The 17,298-nt window shown below is 32.4% G+C and overlaps 1 protein-coding gene across 3 annotated transcripts in view; it reads right to left on the minus strand.

Moving 5' to 3' along the window:
* Window positions 1-17,298, minus strand: part of LOC142348677 (uncharacterized) — a 70,854-nt gene that overhangs the window by 2,527 nt on the left and 51,029 nt on the right. For all 3 annotated transcript variants that reach the window (XM_075400119.1, XM_075400117.1, XM_075400118.1), the window contains exons 5-7: window positions 14,598-14,711; window positions 8,091-8,190; window positions 658-797 (exon numbers count right to left, since the gene is read on the minus strand). In XM_075400119.1, the coding sequence (XP_075256234.1) occupies window positions 658-797; window positions 8,091-8,190; window positions 14,598-14,711 (354 nt within the window). The remainder of the gene's footprint in view (window positions 1-657; window positions 798-8,090; window positions 8,191-14,597; window positions 14,712-17,298) is intronic.

A 17,298-nucleotide genomic window follows, 5' to 3' on the forward strand; every position in this document is an offset into this window, starting at 1 on the left:
TGCGATATGTGTAATAAAATTGCCAATATCCTGTTTGCAAACTTAAACGTTCGAGCACTATAAATGCTTTAATCTCCCCAGGTCCGGAAGAAAATTTAGAGATTGACGCTGAACTTAATAACTTTTATGCTCAGATTAAGATTTGGTTAAGCCGTCAGACAAACAATTTTTGACATTATCATGTTTTGATGGTGCAAAAAATAATTACAAGTCCAATTTCACAATTTTACAATCTAATTTTACAATGCCAAATCTAAGTTCAACAGTGGAAACCAGCTTCAAATTTGAGAGAATTTTTTCTAAACATTGACCCCGGTAGATGCTCGTATAATGAAAGTTTAGACGAACTGAGGAAATTCAGATTTGCCTTTATAGTTGAGATAAAATGAGCTTTCTGATGTAAAATTATTTTAATTTTTTTTAGTGTGCAAAACACCTATGATGAGTAAAGGCCATTCCCTTCCCCACCCCGGCATGTGATAATTTCACGCTTAAGAGCGGCATACAGAAAGATTGAAAAAACCCGTCAAAAGTCTTGGAACCTTCTGTGGTGGCCTTATAATGATTAACACAAAAGACTCAAGATTTTACAACAAAACTGATTTCTTCAAATACGGACCAAAAATCAGATCATGTTTTGAAAAAGGTATTATTGACCTCTTGCAAGTCTGCAGATCTGACTAATCTGTGACATCCTCCAACTGTTGTTTGATCTCCATCAGCACAAGTCTCCATTTCCAGGGAGTACCGCAAGGGCTGATTATTGTACATTATCACTTCAGATGCACTTTGATTACCTAGACAAAGTAAAATATGGAATAAGGCGAAATTTGTTAGGACGCTGGTTTTTTAATCATTAATATTTAAACTTTTTTTATGCCTATATACCTTTTTCATCCATAATATACCATATGGAACTTAAAACTATTTTGAGTTTATAAATAGCCTAAAACATCATTTTTCGACTTTGTTAGTATTTAGTTGAGACAAAATTTAAAGGTTAAAATGTTGATGTGAACAGTGCTATAAGTCAATGGAAAACTGCTAATTGTCTCGGTACCTCATAAGTATTATCGAAAGGGACATTTCCGAAAATAATGACATTTCTGATTCTTATCTGATTCTTAGATAGTATATCGAGTGAAAGGGGTGACTTAAAGTAAATATCTCACGAGCCATCTTAAAACATGGGTCGTGAAAAAGAACCGACAAAATTAATTGACTATATTCACTCGATTTTTTTAACATTAGCCTGGTATCGCAGACTGAACTTGAAAAAATAAATGAGTTTGTGTTGAAAAAAAATCTATAGTATTGCTGTAAAGAAATCTATAGTTGTGATACGCTGAAAATATTGGAGTATTTTTGCAGCCCGGATTTTTTTGTCTCTGAGAAATACTTACGTGGAAATTATTTACGTCTCTGAAGCCTGAATACCACAACCGTTTTCCAAAAAAATCTTAAAATAGTTGAAAGCTGAAATTAAGATAGTGTGTACTGAAGTGTGCTACACTCAGTAACACTATTTGATAATCTTAGTGCTATTTTGAGAATTTACGTTATTATGCGTGAAGCACAAACCTGAATTGGACAAAGTCCACTTTAACGTGTGAACAAATTACTAAGTAGTTTTAAATAAACTACTATTTTAAGATCACTAACTCAAACTGAGAATACTATGGCGTGATATTGTCACGCCACTTTGAAAACACCAACTTAACCTTGGTAACTCTGTCGACACTGCTATCTCTATCCAATAGGATACTAGAGAACCACGTGTCCGCAAGTATACAAGGAGCTTGCACGCTCAACCACCAGCATATTTTGGTCCCCGATAACTTCTGATTTAGATCATACTCCCGCATTGCTCCCTTGCCTAAATCTCAGCTTACTCGAGATAGATTTTAACTTAGAATATTTTGTGACAAGTTCTTAACTAAAAATTCTCTAAGTCAGAAAATATTAACTTTGGAAATCAGGTAAGTTCAGCTTAACTTCTCTAAGTTATAAATTAACATCTCTTAAATTCTATCTAAGTTACAAGTTAACTTAGAATACTTCAACCTGTGCTAACTAGTGCTATCTCAATCTGAATAACTTTAACTATTCTATCCCTTAACGCTGGGTTCATATTTGAGGCTGTTTAACATAACTTATTAATTCATATTTGAATTTAACTATCTTTAATACTTAACTATATACCAAGAGTAGAACTAGGGGTTGAACTCTCAGCTTATACATGTGGTCCCGCGATTAACCCCGCCGTTTTAGTATCTAATGTACGGACCAGCAGTATAAGTGGTTTTGAAAATTTTAAAATCTGATTGTAATACAGCAGTTTAATAGTATTTTTAGGCTAAGGGAATCATTGACAACTTTTCTGAAAAAGTTTTGACACCATAAAGGTTAAAAATTTTGATGCTTTTCTTCTACATTCATAAAAGCAGTTAGTTCGTCACGTTTTCTGTCTCAGCTAAATGAGATTCAACATGAAAAACATATCGAACACGACATTTCACACGGAAAGAGTGAAATCTAAAAATTCTTGAAGTGTTAAATTTTTCTTCAGTTTGAGCCGAAGAACTGAAATGATTTAGGTTTCGCCTCAGTTTATGCATATGATGGTCAGCAACAATTACCTAACAGATTTTTGCTTTTTGCTCATTTAAACTCCACCTAATTCTCGCAGTAAAAAGGATATCTTTCTGAAATGAAGAAAAGCTCTTACTTTTTAACTTCTTCTGAAATTGGGAATAGACTTAAATTGAGTAACAAATTTGATTCTTATCTCTTTTTGCAGTAATTCTGTTTGAACCATTAAAAAGGGATGAAGTAAACACTATTTTAAGATGAATGGTTGAGTTGAGCAAATTTGATTTCAAAAGGTAACCAAAAATGCGTTTGTTTTGCGGAAATGGAACTACTCTTTCCTGAGTATTCTTGCATTGATTGTCATGCAAAATTCAAAGAGCAAGCTCTTTTTGGAAACTTATCCAAGAACTTTTTGTACTATGATGGGTGAGGAAAGAATGTATCCATTTTCTGATTCAAAAAAGATTTCAAATCTTTTCAGCTTCTTTTTGAGTTAATCTTGATATTTGTGAATGCTTTGTTACGTGTTAACTTTTTGAATTATGAGAGAAAATGTTTGTTTCAAAAGTCACGCAGTTTGTTTAAACTAGCAGGCCCGCAAAAGCAAAACAAGATAATTTAAAAGAATAGAAGTTTTAAAAGTCAATTTTTTCTCGTACCACGTCGGGCTGGATTATATGCCACTCGTTCAACAGTCATAGGTATTACGTTACGTTACCGATGTGTTTGATTTAGTATATTACCCCAAAAGTACCAGCAATTTTATGTTCAATTTTTAGGCTTTGATAATTTGCATATTTAAGAAGCGCTAAGACTAGTACAGATAGCGAACTTCTACATGGTGGAGTAGCGTAACGCACTTAATACGTTAGTCTGCATGTTTGAGAAGCGTAAAAAGAGATATGGAAGGAGAAAACAGACAAAAAAAGAGGAAACGCAGAAAGGAATGTGAAAAGAAATAAACGAAAAAGAGAAAAGAGACAGAAGACAAAAGAGAGACAGAAAAAAAAGAGAAAAAAAGACTGAAAAGAAAGAGAGAAAAGCAAGACCAAAAAGGAGACAAAAAAGACAGAAAAAAGACAAAATAGAGAGAAAAGACATAAACGACAAATGAAAGAGAGAAAAGAAAAACAAACGGAAAAAAGAAAAGCCAGAGAAAAAAGAGAAACAGTAAAAAAAGATGATGGGCAGAAAAAGGAGAGAAAAGAAAGAGAGAAATGAAGGACAGAAAAGAAAGAGAAAAAAGAGAGAAAAAAAGAAAAGAGAAAAGCAAGAGACAAGTAAGAGAAAAGCAGGAGGAAAAAAAAAAGAGAAAAACAAGAGATGAAAGATAGAAGTAAAAAAGGCAGAAAGGAAAGAGAAGAGAAAAAGAGAAAAGGAAAACAAATTAGGAAAGGAAGGCAGACAAAAGAACAAGAGAAAGAGGCAAGAGAAAAGCAAGAGACAAAAGAAAGACAGAAAATACAGAGCAAAGCCAGAGAAACAGAGAAACAGTAGAGAAAAAAAGATGGACAGAAAAGGAAGAGAGAAAAGAAAGAGAAGCGAAAGAGAGAAAAGAAAGACAGAAAAGAGACAAAAGAGAAAAGCAAAAAAGAAAAGCAAGAGAAAAGGAAGAGACAAAAGTAGGAGAGAAAAGAGAAAAACAAGAGATGAAAGATAGAAGTAAAAAAGGCAGAAAGGAAAGAGAAGAGAAAAAGAGAAAAGGAAAACAAATGAGGAAAGGAAGGCAGACCAAAGAACAAGAGAAAGAGGTAAGAGAAAAGCAAGAGACAAAGGAAAGACAGAAAATACAGAGCAAAGTAAGAGAAACAGAGAAACAGTAGAGAAAAAAAGATGGACAGAAAAGGAAGAGAGAAAAGAAAGAGAAGCGAAAGAGAGAAAAGAAAGACAGAAAAGAGACAAAAGAGAGAAAAGCAAAAAAGAAAAGCAAGAGAAAAGTAAGAGACAAAAGTAGGAGAGAAAAGAGAAAAACAAGAGATAAAAGATATAGATTGAAAAAATCTAGAAAGGAAAGACAGAAGAGAAAAAAAATGAGGAAAGAAAGAAAAAAAGAACAAGAGAAAGAGGTATAAGAAGGAGACATAATTGGGGAAAAGGAAAGTGAAAGGCAAGGGAGAAAAGAAAAAGAAAAGCAAGAGAAAAGAGAGACAGAAAAGCAAGAGAGAAACGACAGACAGAAAAGACAGAGAAAAGCGAGAAAGAAAACACAAAGGAAAAAGGAAAGAACGAGAAAATATAGAGAAACGACAGAGGCAGGACGGAGAGAAAACGAATGCGAACAAAGAAAGGCAGGAAAAACCAAGAAAAGAGAAAAGCAATAGGGGAAAGACAAAAACAAAATACAAAAAGGCAAAAAAGGCAAAAAACAGAAGACAAAGAAAAGCAAGGCAGACTAAAAAGAATAGAAGAGAAGGAGAGATACAGAATAGAAAAAGACGAAAGAAACAAAAAGAGGCAGAAAAGACAAACAGAAAGAAATTAGAGAGAAGAAAGACAGAAACAAAAGACAGAAAAGAAAGAGAAAAGGAAGACAAAAGGGACGGAAAAGCAATCAAGAAACAAAGAGAGAAGCTAAGGAGAAACAAAAGAGAGAAAAAGGATGAGAAAAATGAATGGCAGAAAAAGACTGAGCAACCAGAAAAGCAGAAGAGCAAAACGAAAGGCAGAAAATAAAAAGAGGAAAAAGTAAGAGAAAACATAAAGAGTAAAAAGGCAGAAAAACAGAAAAAAAAGAGACTAATGAGCAAAAGAGAAGAGAAGAACAAAAGAGAAAGAGACAAAGGATGAGAAAAAAGAGGCAGAAGAAAAGAACAGAAAGGGGAAACAAAAAAATAAAAGCAGAAAAAAAGAGCAAAGCAGGAGAGAAAAGAAAAACAGAATGGAAACAGCAAAGAACGAAAACTAAAGAGAAATGAGAGGTGAACGAAAGAAAAAAGATTGAGAAAAAGAACGGCAGAAAAAAAACAAGAGAAAAGGAATAGAAAAGACATGTAAAGTACAAAGTAATCGAAACAGAAAAGACAGAACAGACGACCAGCAAAATTGAAAGAAATAAAAGAGAAAAGAAAAGCAGAAAAGAAAAACGGGAAGAAAGAGACAAAAGACGGAAAGGATATGAAAGGAAAGAGAAGAGCAAGAGAAAAAAGGAAAAGCAAGAGAGAAAATAAATACAGAACAGAGAGAAAAGCAACACAGAGAAAAACAAACATAGCTGGCAGATTGCCAGAAAATAGCCGCAATAGCTTCGTAGATCTGCAGTCTAAAAAAACAGTTAAAAGAACAGACCAACACAATATCGCGTTTTTTAATTCAAGGCTGATATATTATATTTTGATTAAAAATCTTGATAAGTTTTTGCTGCCTCTAAGCTGATCTCAAATAACCTTCATTTAGAGTGACACACACCCATTTGACCTTATCACTTTGACTTCAGGTAATAAAGAATTAATTCAAAAAGAGGTCATTTTTGAGAGTGGGATAAGTCAAGTGTGACCAAACAATTAATCACAGCGAATGAACAAAAAAACTCGCTCCACTAAGAACGAAAAATGACGCCACGCACGCACTTCAGCGGAAATTATATGAACGAATGAACAAAAAGCAGATTTGAAGAGGTTGCGACGTCCTATGGTCGTAACAAAAATCCTGGCAACCAAATAAAAACCGAGAGAAGGCTAAAAATAGCCATAGCTTTCGCTGTGCGTCTATTGAAAAGAGAAAAAACAAGAAAATAAAGACAGTAACAAAAGAGAAAAAGGAACGAGCAAAAAGAAAGGCAGAAGAAAAGAACAGAAAAGAAAAACACAAACGAAAGAGAAGAAAGACAGGAAAGAAATACAGAAAGGAAAGAGAGAAAAGCAAGAGAGAAAAGGAGAGAGCGGGGCAAACTAAAAACAGAAACGAAACAGGAACAAAATTTTTAAAAAATGAGAAAAGAAAGGCAAAACAAGACCGGAAAAAAGACAGAGAAAAGAAAAACAGGAAAGAAATACAGATCAGAAAGAGAAAAGGCGAGAAAGGAGAGAAGAAACGAAATAGAACAAAGACAGCAAAGAATTCAAATGAAAGAGAAGCGAACAGAAAGAGAAAATCAAAAAAATACAGAAAGGACAGAGAAAAGGAATAAACGAAAAGAGAAAAGAAAGGCAGAAAAGAACAGACAAAGAAGAAAGACAAAAGACAGAACAGTACGTCAGAAGAGAAAGAGAGAAAAGCAACAGAAAAGCAGAAAGACAGAACAAAAGATAGAAAAGAAAGAGAAAGGAAAGAGAAAAGAAAAAGAAAAAACAGAAAAAAGAAAGAGACAGATCAAGCAAAACCGAAAACAAATGAAGATTGTTTAAAAAATCATATCGCTCACATACATTTTGCGTACAAAGTTCCGATTAAAGCATCGCAACAATTTGTGTTCAGGAGAAGTTAAAGACTCTAAAGAAACTTAACGCCCGGTGGGCGCTACCTGTTTATCCCGTTTTTAAGGACAAAAAGTCAAATGTGTCAAAAATGATCGGTAAAGAAAAAATCGCATGAAAAAGACCAACAGTACTAATATAATTGCTACAAACTTTGTTTGAGAGCATTTAAATAGAGTAGTCTAACTTCATATGCTGACAACCAACATATTGTCAACGGAATAACAAGAAATCATTGAAAGGCCAAAAAACCTCTTTTTGGATCTATTTCTAATTGACATTTTTCGGTGAATAACTTTTCTTGCATCCCCGTTTTTTTTGCGGCGCGTAAAACTTTTGGCAGCTGGATTATCGGTAATTGACTCTTTTTGCATTTAGGTCAATGACTTTTTGCATTTAGGTCAATGACTCTTTTGCAGTCTGCGCTTTTTCGGACATTGACCTTGTACGAGAGCAATTTTTTTGGTCATTGACCTCTCAAAATCTGCCTTCTTAGCCATGCTGCTCAACAGCTCTTAAACATGCTCTTCGATAGCTCTTAAACATGCTCTTCAGAGGCCTCTTAAACATGCATTTTCGCCTTTCATTATATACGGTGCCTTATAAACTGTCATGCATTTAATATATAGGATGTATATGCTGCCTGTACAGTAATACATTTGCTATTTATGGGCCCGTATGCGATAACAGCAGTTGCAAAACTTATTAGAGAAAGAAATTGTCAACACTTGATAAATACTGAAGAAATTGCAAATAGTCGCGGAGCAGCTTTTGTGTTCGGAATAACAAGTTCGGCTGCTCTTTTTTTGCAACTGTTGTTTCGATTGGAGAATTATGTAACAGAGCTAATTGGTAGAGTTGATCAGAAGAAACATCAGGCGGTTGTTTTTTCTGTCGAATAGTTCCAATGAGTAATATAGAACATTATGTTGTATATTGTAAGATGTTTTCTGAGACATATCTAGTAGTTTTAAGGGAGAGGTATACTTAATAAACCGAATCCCAAAATAACATCACGCTTTTTATTGGGATATATTTTATGATTGTGCGCGAATAATTGATTTGCATCTATTTGATAGAGGATACCTGTTGATGAAGCGTGGGCTATTCCTATGGTCCTTCGGTTCTTGTCCAATCGTTTGATCACACTTTGATCTGTCGGGAACATATCTTCGGGAGGAACGTCCTGGCAAAACAACCGGATTTCAAAATGAAAAAAGTAGGCTTTAACATATGGCAATAAATTGGATCAAATTCTAAGAGCCTTGATACTTAAACTGCAGCATGACGAATCTCTCCAAGACAAAGTTGTTTCAAAAATTTGTGTTGGCAAAAAGTTTTGAAATATTTATGGTATCAGCGAAGTTTAAAGAAATTTTCAAAGTAAAGAAAATTAAATAGATGACCAAATTTTTTAACTTAAGTGCATCAAAGAGCATCAACATAAATCACTCAAACAACATGTTAATGTAAAACTGTAGACAATGTTATAATCGCATCAAGTTTCTGGCTGACCGAGGCCATCGTGTTGGATAGTTTAGTTTCCTGAACAAATTGATTACCAATTAAGTTTTCGCTAAATTTCAGTTCGATATTTGGGTTCATTTTACGGTTTTAACCCAAAGTTTTGCGAAAAACTCAAATATTTATAGTAGCTCTCAACAAGGAGGTTCGGTAAAGTGTGTTCGCACATAATGTTTCGACCTTGCTCAAGCACGCTTTTGACCCAATTTTCCACCAAATAAGGAAGAGATAGAACACTATCAAAAAAACTTATTGTTCGACAAAAATTGCTGCATCTGATTTAAAAATGTTTTAGGATCTAATTACTATAGAAATGAAACAAAACCGCATTATAGAGCCGATGATGCCTGCCATTATAGAGAGTAGGAGATAACACAAACAACAAAATCAAATAAAAACAGCCAGCATTTCCAACAACCAAAAATCTCTATCTGTTTTTCTCTTTAAAAACTTAATGAAAAAGTCAAATAGCATCAGACAAAAATTAAACTAAATTAAACGACTTGCATTTCATGAGAAAAGATATGGGATCAGTCTTTTCTGAGAATAATTTTTAAGTGGACAGAAAACAAAAAGGGCAAAGTTAGAAACACGTTTGTACTTTTTGAAAACAATTTTAAAGTCATGAAAGCATTTGCTACAAACGGAAATCATTCAATGGATTCAATCATACTATAGTGTAAAACCATAGAGATCTGTCATTATCCACTATGTCATACGACCGCAAAAAGAACAACTACAGGCAAACAAAAACACATCTCAATTTTGCAGGGAAACGGCGTGGAAGCCCATAAACTCAAAAAGGAGTTTCGTTAATGTGCGTTTGCACATAATGTTCCGACCCGAGCTCATTTACCTTTTTGACTTAATTGTTAACCAAATGAAGAGATAATCAAAATTATATGTTTGAGTTAAAAAAATTTTACACAGCCAAACTGCTAGTTGAATTACGTAATGCCATGCCTCATTAAAGCGCTCACGACCTCTGCCATTAAAAGGACTACGAGAAAAAACAACAAAATCAGCAAAGTAAAAAAATTCACCGCAAAATTAATATCTAAATTCAAAAAGCACTTTGTAAAAACGTCAAAAAGCAATCAGATAAAACCTCAGCTAAACAAATTTACTTTTTCCTAACTACACAACAGATGGTATTGTTATTTAAAGGGACTAGGTATCAAGTCGACAAAAAGAAATATTGAGGCAAAATTCAAAAATCTTTCAACATTTTTAACAACGTTTCATAACTTCATACGTCTCAAAAACCCTTAGCCTTTAACAAAAGAATTCTTGACCAAGTTACAGAAAAGTTATTACGAAACCGATAGAACATATATTTGTTTATTCTAAGCCATAAAAGCGAAATCAATTTCTAGAAAAACATCTAAGAAAACAAACAAATTGCGAAAATCATTAGCTTTATTTGAAGATTGTTTCTCTTATTTAAATTACTATTTATACTAACTCAACTCAAATTATTTTGCGAGATTAAATAGTTCACTCAGTCTTTATTTGAAAATCATTGGGATCTGTTATCACACAATCATGCTAAAAATCAGAAAAGGAAACACACATTTTGACCACCCACAAAACTTTTACGAAAACTCGTATCGTCCACCAAAACGATACATCATTTACGAAAAAATATCATTAGACACGTTAAGTTTTAAGTACATGGAATTGAATGGGACTTCTCAATGTTGAGAATAAGTTACAAGTTGACGAAAAGAACAACAAAAACTAAAAAAAATTGTATAAAATTTTGGAAACGAATTTTATCATAAACTTTAGGGCTATTCGCTATACACTGATTGCATTGAGTAACATCACTCATTAAATCCTCAATAACAAAGCAAATGAGAGCTCTCATTGTTTTACGACTACAAAAAGAATAAAAATTAGTCAAAAACACCAAAGTATAAAAAAACACCGAGATAAGTGTCGAAGCCATTAAAATTGAATTTTCAGTAAAAACTTTCTTTCTTCATTTTTTAACAAAAAGGGATGCCTCGATGGGAACACTACAATGTTTCTCATTCATAAGTCATCAATAACACATCACAATATTGGTTTTGGTTATGAAAACATCATCAAATACAGGCAAAAACCAAAAATTCAAGAGAAAAGTGCGATAAGAAATTGTCGAAGCCATTTAAACCATAATCTTTTCTCTGAAAGTTTTTTCTATGATCCATTGAACGTTTTTTTTAAGTAAATGAAAACTATCTGTATTATGATAATGTTATAAGATTTCAAATGGAAGCAAAATAATCAGGAAAAATATCCAAAATATTAAAAAATATGAAAGTTTGTGGCATCGAAGTCATAAAATCAATAGTTCGAAGTCAAAATCGCCATCCAGATTAAAATTTGTCGCAAAAGAAAAAAAAGCTCTGTTGTTACTGGAAATTGCATATAGATCAGAAACATAGGTTTAAGATTTTAACGTCTTATAAGCCACTAGCTGTCCACTCAAAGCACTAGATGGGTTCACTTAGTGCACATTGAGGAGCCTATTGCAATTTTAGTCAACGCTTTTTTGCTAGAGGAATTCAAAAATTTAGTAAAATTTCAAACAAAATTAATCTTTCATTAAAATTTACGAAAAGTCAGAGTAGAGGCCAAAAGAAAACTGCGATTCCTCGAAAACGAAATTTTTGTTCATTGTGCTTTATTGGACTAAAAGTGAGGTTCCTAATTAATGGAGTTTTGATATGGAAAGTGAATAGTCTATAAGTGACTTAAAGAACAAAAAAAAATGGGAAAAGTGTTCTAAAAAAAACAGCTCAAGAAAAGAACTTCAGTTTTTTATAGTAATCATACTCATGAGACCAAAACTAGCTTTTTGATGTCTTTCGTCTATTAGAAATGACAAAATGTTTCATTTAGTAGCGTGAAATGTAATCTTGGATTGATATTTTCAAAGAAAAGATCTTAATTTTAACGAAAATTAGGCTAAAAGTGAACAAAATCATGCCAAATTCCCTGTGTTCACACAAAACTTTAAACCTCGATAACTCCTCGGAAAAAACGAAAATAAAAAAAAATCTTTTAAATTCCCAACTCTACGCTGGACGAGCTTTTTAATGATACCAGTCACATTTCTCTTTGATGAATATATCGATCGGCCAAAAGTGTTTGAACAAAATAAACCCATTTGAGTATATAGTTCCTTTCCCCACAAGTGGGGTCGGAACGAAAAACTATTGAAAGTTCCCCAAACATATTCAAATTAATTAATTTCGCCTTTTTGATTGCCATTGATGGTATATGCAATTTTTAATAATCGTGCAATTTGCGATGATCGGACAAGACAGCAAAAGAGAAGTTGTAGCATCTACAAGAAAAAACAAGTATTTAATTAATAAAACAATAGGAAAACACTCAATTGTATTTCATTTAAAAAACAACCTCTCTTTGCTAAAATTACGCAAAAAGTTGCATAGATTGGATTGAAAAAGAAAAATTTCAGAAAAAAAAATTTGAAAACAGTTTTCTTTAAAACGGAACACATGGTGTTGAAGTCAAAAACTATAAACTTATCGCTAAAAATTATGTGCATCTTCATTATGTTTTTTTCCGACGTAAGTTTTTCTGGTCAATAACTGGACGTAAGTTATTCTTTCAATTGAAATTATTATTGTCTGTAACTAACATAAAAAGAGAAAGAAAGCCAAACTAATTAAAAAAAATTTCACAGCGCCTCATTACAATCCAAACATTCTTTCAATTATAAAATTCCTCAATTAAACAAAAATTGATCTGGCTCCTGTTGCTATTCTATGATAAAATGTACTAAATGTTAGCTAATTAGCTAATTTCACCAAAAATATCATATCAAAAAATACTAAATATTGGATACTAATCAAAATGTAAAAAACACCCCTATTTATCAACTCAAAGCATTAAATCATTTTTTGTTAGATCGCTTGAAACCGAATCAGACATTTTTTTAATTAGACTTAGTCATAAAAAATTGGGATAAAAAATGCAAACAAATTTTCAGAAAGGACAGACTCAAATTAAAGTTAACAATAAGACCAAGACTGGCCTTGCATCGCTGCGTGGCTGTAAAAAACGCGGTGATTTCAAAAGGTTTTGTATTTTTTGGCAAACGAAAACCTTAACTTATCAAAATATACAAAACATTTTTTTAATTATAGGTCAAAATTAGCGAAAGACCACAACAATTTTGTTTCCACAAAATATTCTTATTAAACCAGAGGTACGCTTAGCTCATATCTGAGTAAGATTTGTGTCAGCAGTTTTATGTCTGCATCAACGGTCAACCTGAACAAAGGGGGTCAAATGGGCATATGTGACGGCTTTTTTATGGAAAAAACGCTATATTTGCACTTTTCAAAGATTTCAAGCTATTCACCAACGCTCTTCTCTTTAAGCGTAAAATGATTAAGACTATTGTTAACAGTTTTATTATATTTTAGCAAAAGATTATTGAAAACGAAACAAAAATAACGAAATATGAGGCAACGGATTCTTGGCCTACGTTCACAAATCTTTAGAACTCGTGACTCAGCGAAGCTTTTTAGTGACACCACTCACAATCCTCTACGGTGACTATATTTCGATAGGAGTGAACTGACTGAACAAAAAATAAAAACCCAGTTGAGTATATAGTTCCTACCCCACTAAATGGGCCGGAACAATAACTTCTTGCTCGATTATATCATATAGAAACTCGATGTCACTCAACCGGTAAAAAAAATGTGTGAATCATATGATATGTCTAGCCCAAATGATTTGCCAACTGAATCGTTCCACACTTCTCTGAGATAACTTTCAAGAGAAGAGAGATCATTACGTCACATTTTTACGTAAAACGTCCACTTTGACGCTTTTGTCGCCAACAGGGACACAATCATCATTCAACGTCAAGTTCATCTCTCCCTTTTTGTTAACTAATTAAAAAAACGATTCGGAAATCAATCTTTTGCGCAAACCATCTTATCGATACAATCTTGTTTCCAATTTCCAGTATTAATCCACAATTAGTAACGGGATTTCTTTCATTTTTGTCATATTGAAATCTTGTTAAGGCCAGTCTGTGACAACAATGACAAACCCGTGTAATCTTGATAGAGCAAATGTATATTTTGCTACGTAAAAAAAAACAAATCCAACAGCGCAAGTGATTCGAAGAGAAGAATTTGTGGGTTCAATGGAACTTGTAGCCTCATTACAACATAATCGAGTGAACACCATAATCGTCTTCAGTTTATCCAGTATCAAGTCGAAAAAGACAAAAAAAGTCCTGCGCATTTTCCTTATTTGTTCTTTTGTCGGTTGTCTACAACTTCTTTTTATTAGGTTTTAAACTCCGATTTAGAGAAAACGAGTCAGCTTCAACCCTATTGTTAAAAATTAGATGCAATCAGTTTAATTTAAACAATCCTATTTTTACCTATGAGAACGAACAGCCACAATTTGAAGATTATTATGTTGATAACAACACTGATAAATTTATTTAACATTTCAAAGCATGTAGATATCTAACCTCAGGGTTATATCTGAGTAATTTACATGTTTAAAAAAAATAATAATTTGAAAATGGGGCCAGTTTGCCTGTAGCTGCATATTTTTTATCACCAAAGAAGCTTTCGAAATTTTTATGCAAACTATTTCTTTAGCAAACTGTACTTCTTAAAAAATTTTCGTCATTTTGAAGCTAGAGAAATTTTTCTGTCGCGTCAAAGCTCTCCGAAGAATAGTTTTAATGCTCAAAACATATAATAATCTTCTGACCACCTCTCATGTCAAACTTCAAGAGTTTACCGTTTAAGGTAATGTCAATAATAATTATTTTTGTCAGATAACCCCAGATCTTTTTATTTTTTTTAAATATAAAAGCATAAATGATCTAAGTAAGGTTACTAAGAACTTTGATCCCGGTTAACGGATTCTCATTTTTTCCTTCACATATATGGATTATATCCTGTTTAAGAATAGCAGTCAGCATTCTAAAACAGTATGTATACTTAAACAGATTATAAACTGTTTAAGAATAGCAACCAGCTAATGTTAAAGAAGTAAACTTTTTTGTCTACGAACCCTTCCAGTGTCTGAGTCCCAGTAGAAGAACCTTCTGAGTGGTTTTAGATTTCGAGGCACTTCCGCTATCATGTCGTCATGTTGCACCTGACGCGTGTAAGCACCAAAAGTGCGCTAAAAACATAACAAAAACCAAAAACTATCAACTGTTGACTGTCTTCTAATTTTGTTAATTTTTGTTAATTTTTCAAAACTATTTTCTAACCAACTTCATTTGGTTGATATGGGAAGGTTTAAATTTATATGAACAAAATTCCTATATATCATTCTTGTAAAAAACGGCACCTATAACGCAAGGGCAACATTGTACAAAACTAGAAGATTTGAATAAAAAAAATGTTGAGCGTTATAAATAGCTTTGCAAGTTAAAACGCCAAGCGTTACAAGAATAAAATATTTCAACACTTTTCAATCAATGATTTACTAAATTTTATTCAAAACCACAAACACAAGAAAAGAGCCGAATGACATACATTAAAAAATCTACAGAGGTAAAAAAAAGCACCAACAACAGTTTCAAAGGAAAATATATATATCTATATGTCATTTAAAAATGTGGAGTGATTTCCTAAAAAAGTTTTTGAATTGTTTTAACCACAATTGTCAACAAGTAGATTCTATTGCTCCATGCATATCGTGCTTGCTCAAGACACCATTTATGCATGTTTTTTAATCGAAGCTTCAACAGATTTTGATTAAACGAATAAAAGGTTCAAGCAACGAATTTTTTGATTTAAAAAAAAATGAAGTGACTCTCATTGGTTAAGAATTGTATTTGGATTCAATTCTTGAAACGGCTACTTGCCATTTTTTGACAACAAAAGCATTGCACCACCTATTCGTATCAGAAATTTTAAATCTGTCCGAACATTACGATTTCGCAGAAAATTTTTGTGACCATATATCAGGTAATCTTAGATCAACATTATGCTACTAGAGTTCAATAGAACGTTATAGCCATAAATAATCGTCCAGCTATATGTGAACAACAAATAAGTTTCGTTTGTTATGAATTAATAAACTCCAACGTGGAATGATTGACTAAATGTTAGAAACTTTTTTTCACAATTTTCCAATCCAAATAGTGAAATCTAAACAAACATTAGTCCTATAGCTTGAGACAAAATTTTTAAAGCAGGTTTCAATCCTTTGTTGTAAACAGGAAAAAAGCGGGAATAATTGATAAACAACGAATTACTTTATCAGATCAATTCACAAAAAACTACACCCAATAACACAAAAAACTACATCCAGGTTGACTTCCCTAAAAAGAGTAAAAATAACTGACGTTGCAACAGGTACCTAGATTTTTTTTTACTTTGGAATTTCGTTCCTGAAAAAAAATATTCCCAGACAAAAAATAAGCAGTTTTCATTTCAAAAATTAACAACTGTTACTGCTGTCAGAAAATGTTACAGTCACCAAATTGTCTTAAAGTATAGCAACACACACTTACATGTTCTTCATCACTCAAGAATGAAAGCATGAGTTGTGTCTGAAATCTAATTGCACTCCAGGTCAGGTTATGAACACGTCAATTTTCGTTTTCTGATAGGTGGTTCTAAATATTTATATCGAGAGTTTTCAAACTGACAGATTTCTAAAACGCCACTTCATAGTGTAAAAGTGATTTTGAGTGAAAGTTGTTAACCGAGTCGCACGATTTTCCAAGAATCTCAAATAAACTTAGAATTGAAATGCGTCAAATATTAATCTGGATTCCACAATGAACATGAGTTTCAGATTAAGTTCTTTTTTCAGTTCATATTTAAAATTCGCGTACTAAAAGTTTTGGTGCAATAAGCTTTCTAAATGCCTGAAGAATCGCAACAAAAACGTTTGTGCTTTGTTCATTTTTCTAGTTTTGCTTGCTAAATTCTAATAAAACAAATTTTGATTGAATTTAATTTGATATAATGAAGTAGCTCAACCCGAACTTTTTTAGAAACTTTTTTACATCGAGAAAGTTTTTATTTCTAATTTAAAAACTCTTTTTACAAATTATAATTTTGTTCAAAGACACAGGGATTTCATCATTTCGAAAAGCCGGAGCATAAAGCCGATATTTTTCTTATTGGAAACAGAGCTCTAGTTCGTTCTGATGTTACAAAAATTAATTTTAAATATATTACAACATTAGGTTGTACAGATTCAGCTCAATAAAATCTACGCTATTGCGTAATCGTACATAATATTTCAACCCCCTGCTCATCTACATTATACTTTAATTGTCTACCAAATGAGGAAGGGTTGTGAGACTTTCAAAAATTCACATTTGATTTGTTAACAATCGGTATGAACAAAATAGTTGTCAAAAATTGAAACCACTGAATGAAACATTTAATTCATCAATAGGGAAAGTTTAGACTTGCTATTGATGAGTTTAAATCAAAACAAACATCAAAATAAAACAAGTACCGTAATAACAGCCAAAACAGGATACTTTTTTTCTGTTTTAAGGAGTAATTAGCATCAGAGTCAAAATACGATTTGAAAACTCAATACGATCAACTTATCTCGTGATTAACAGCAAGACAGTTGTAACCTGCGCTAATGAGATAAGCACAGGCAACAATTTGAAATGAGCCTAGGCAACACACACAGATATATATATATATATATATATATATATATATATATATATATATATATATATATATATATATATATATAATATATATATATATATATATATATATAT

The sequence above is a fragment of the Convolutriloba macropyga genome, chromosome 10, assembly GCF_964194025.1.
Source record: "Convolutriloba macropyga chromosome 10, txConMacr16.3, whole genome shotgun sequence".
Classification (NCBI taxonomy): domain Eukaryota; kingdom Metazoa; phylum Xenacoelomorpha; order Acoela; family Convolutidae; genus Convolutriloba; species Convolutriloba macropyga.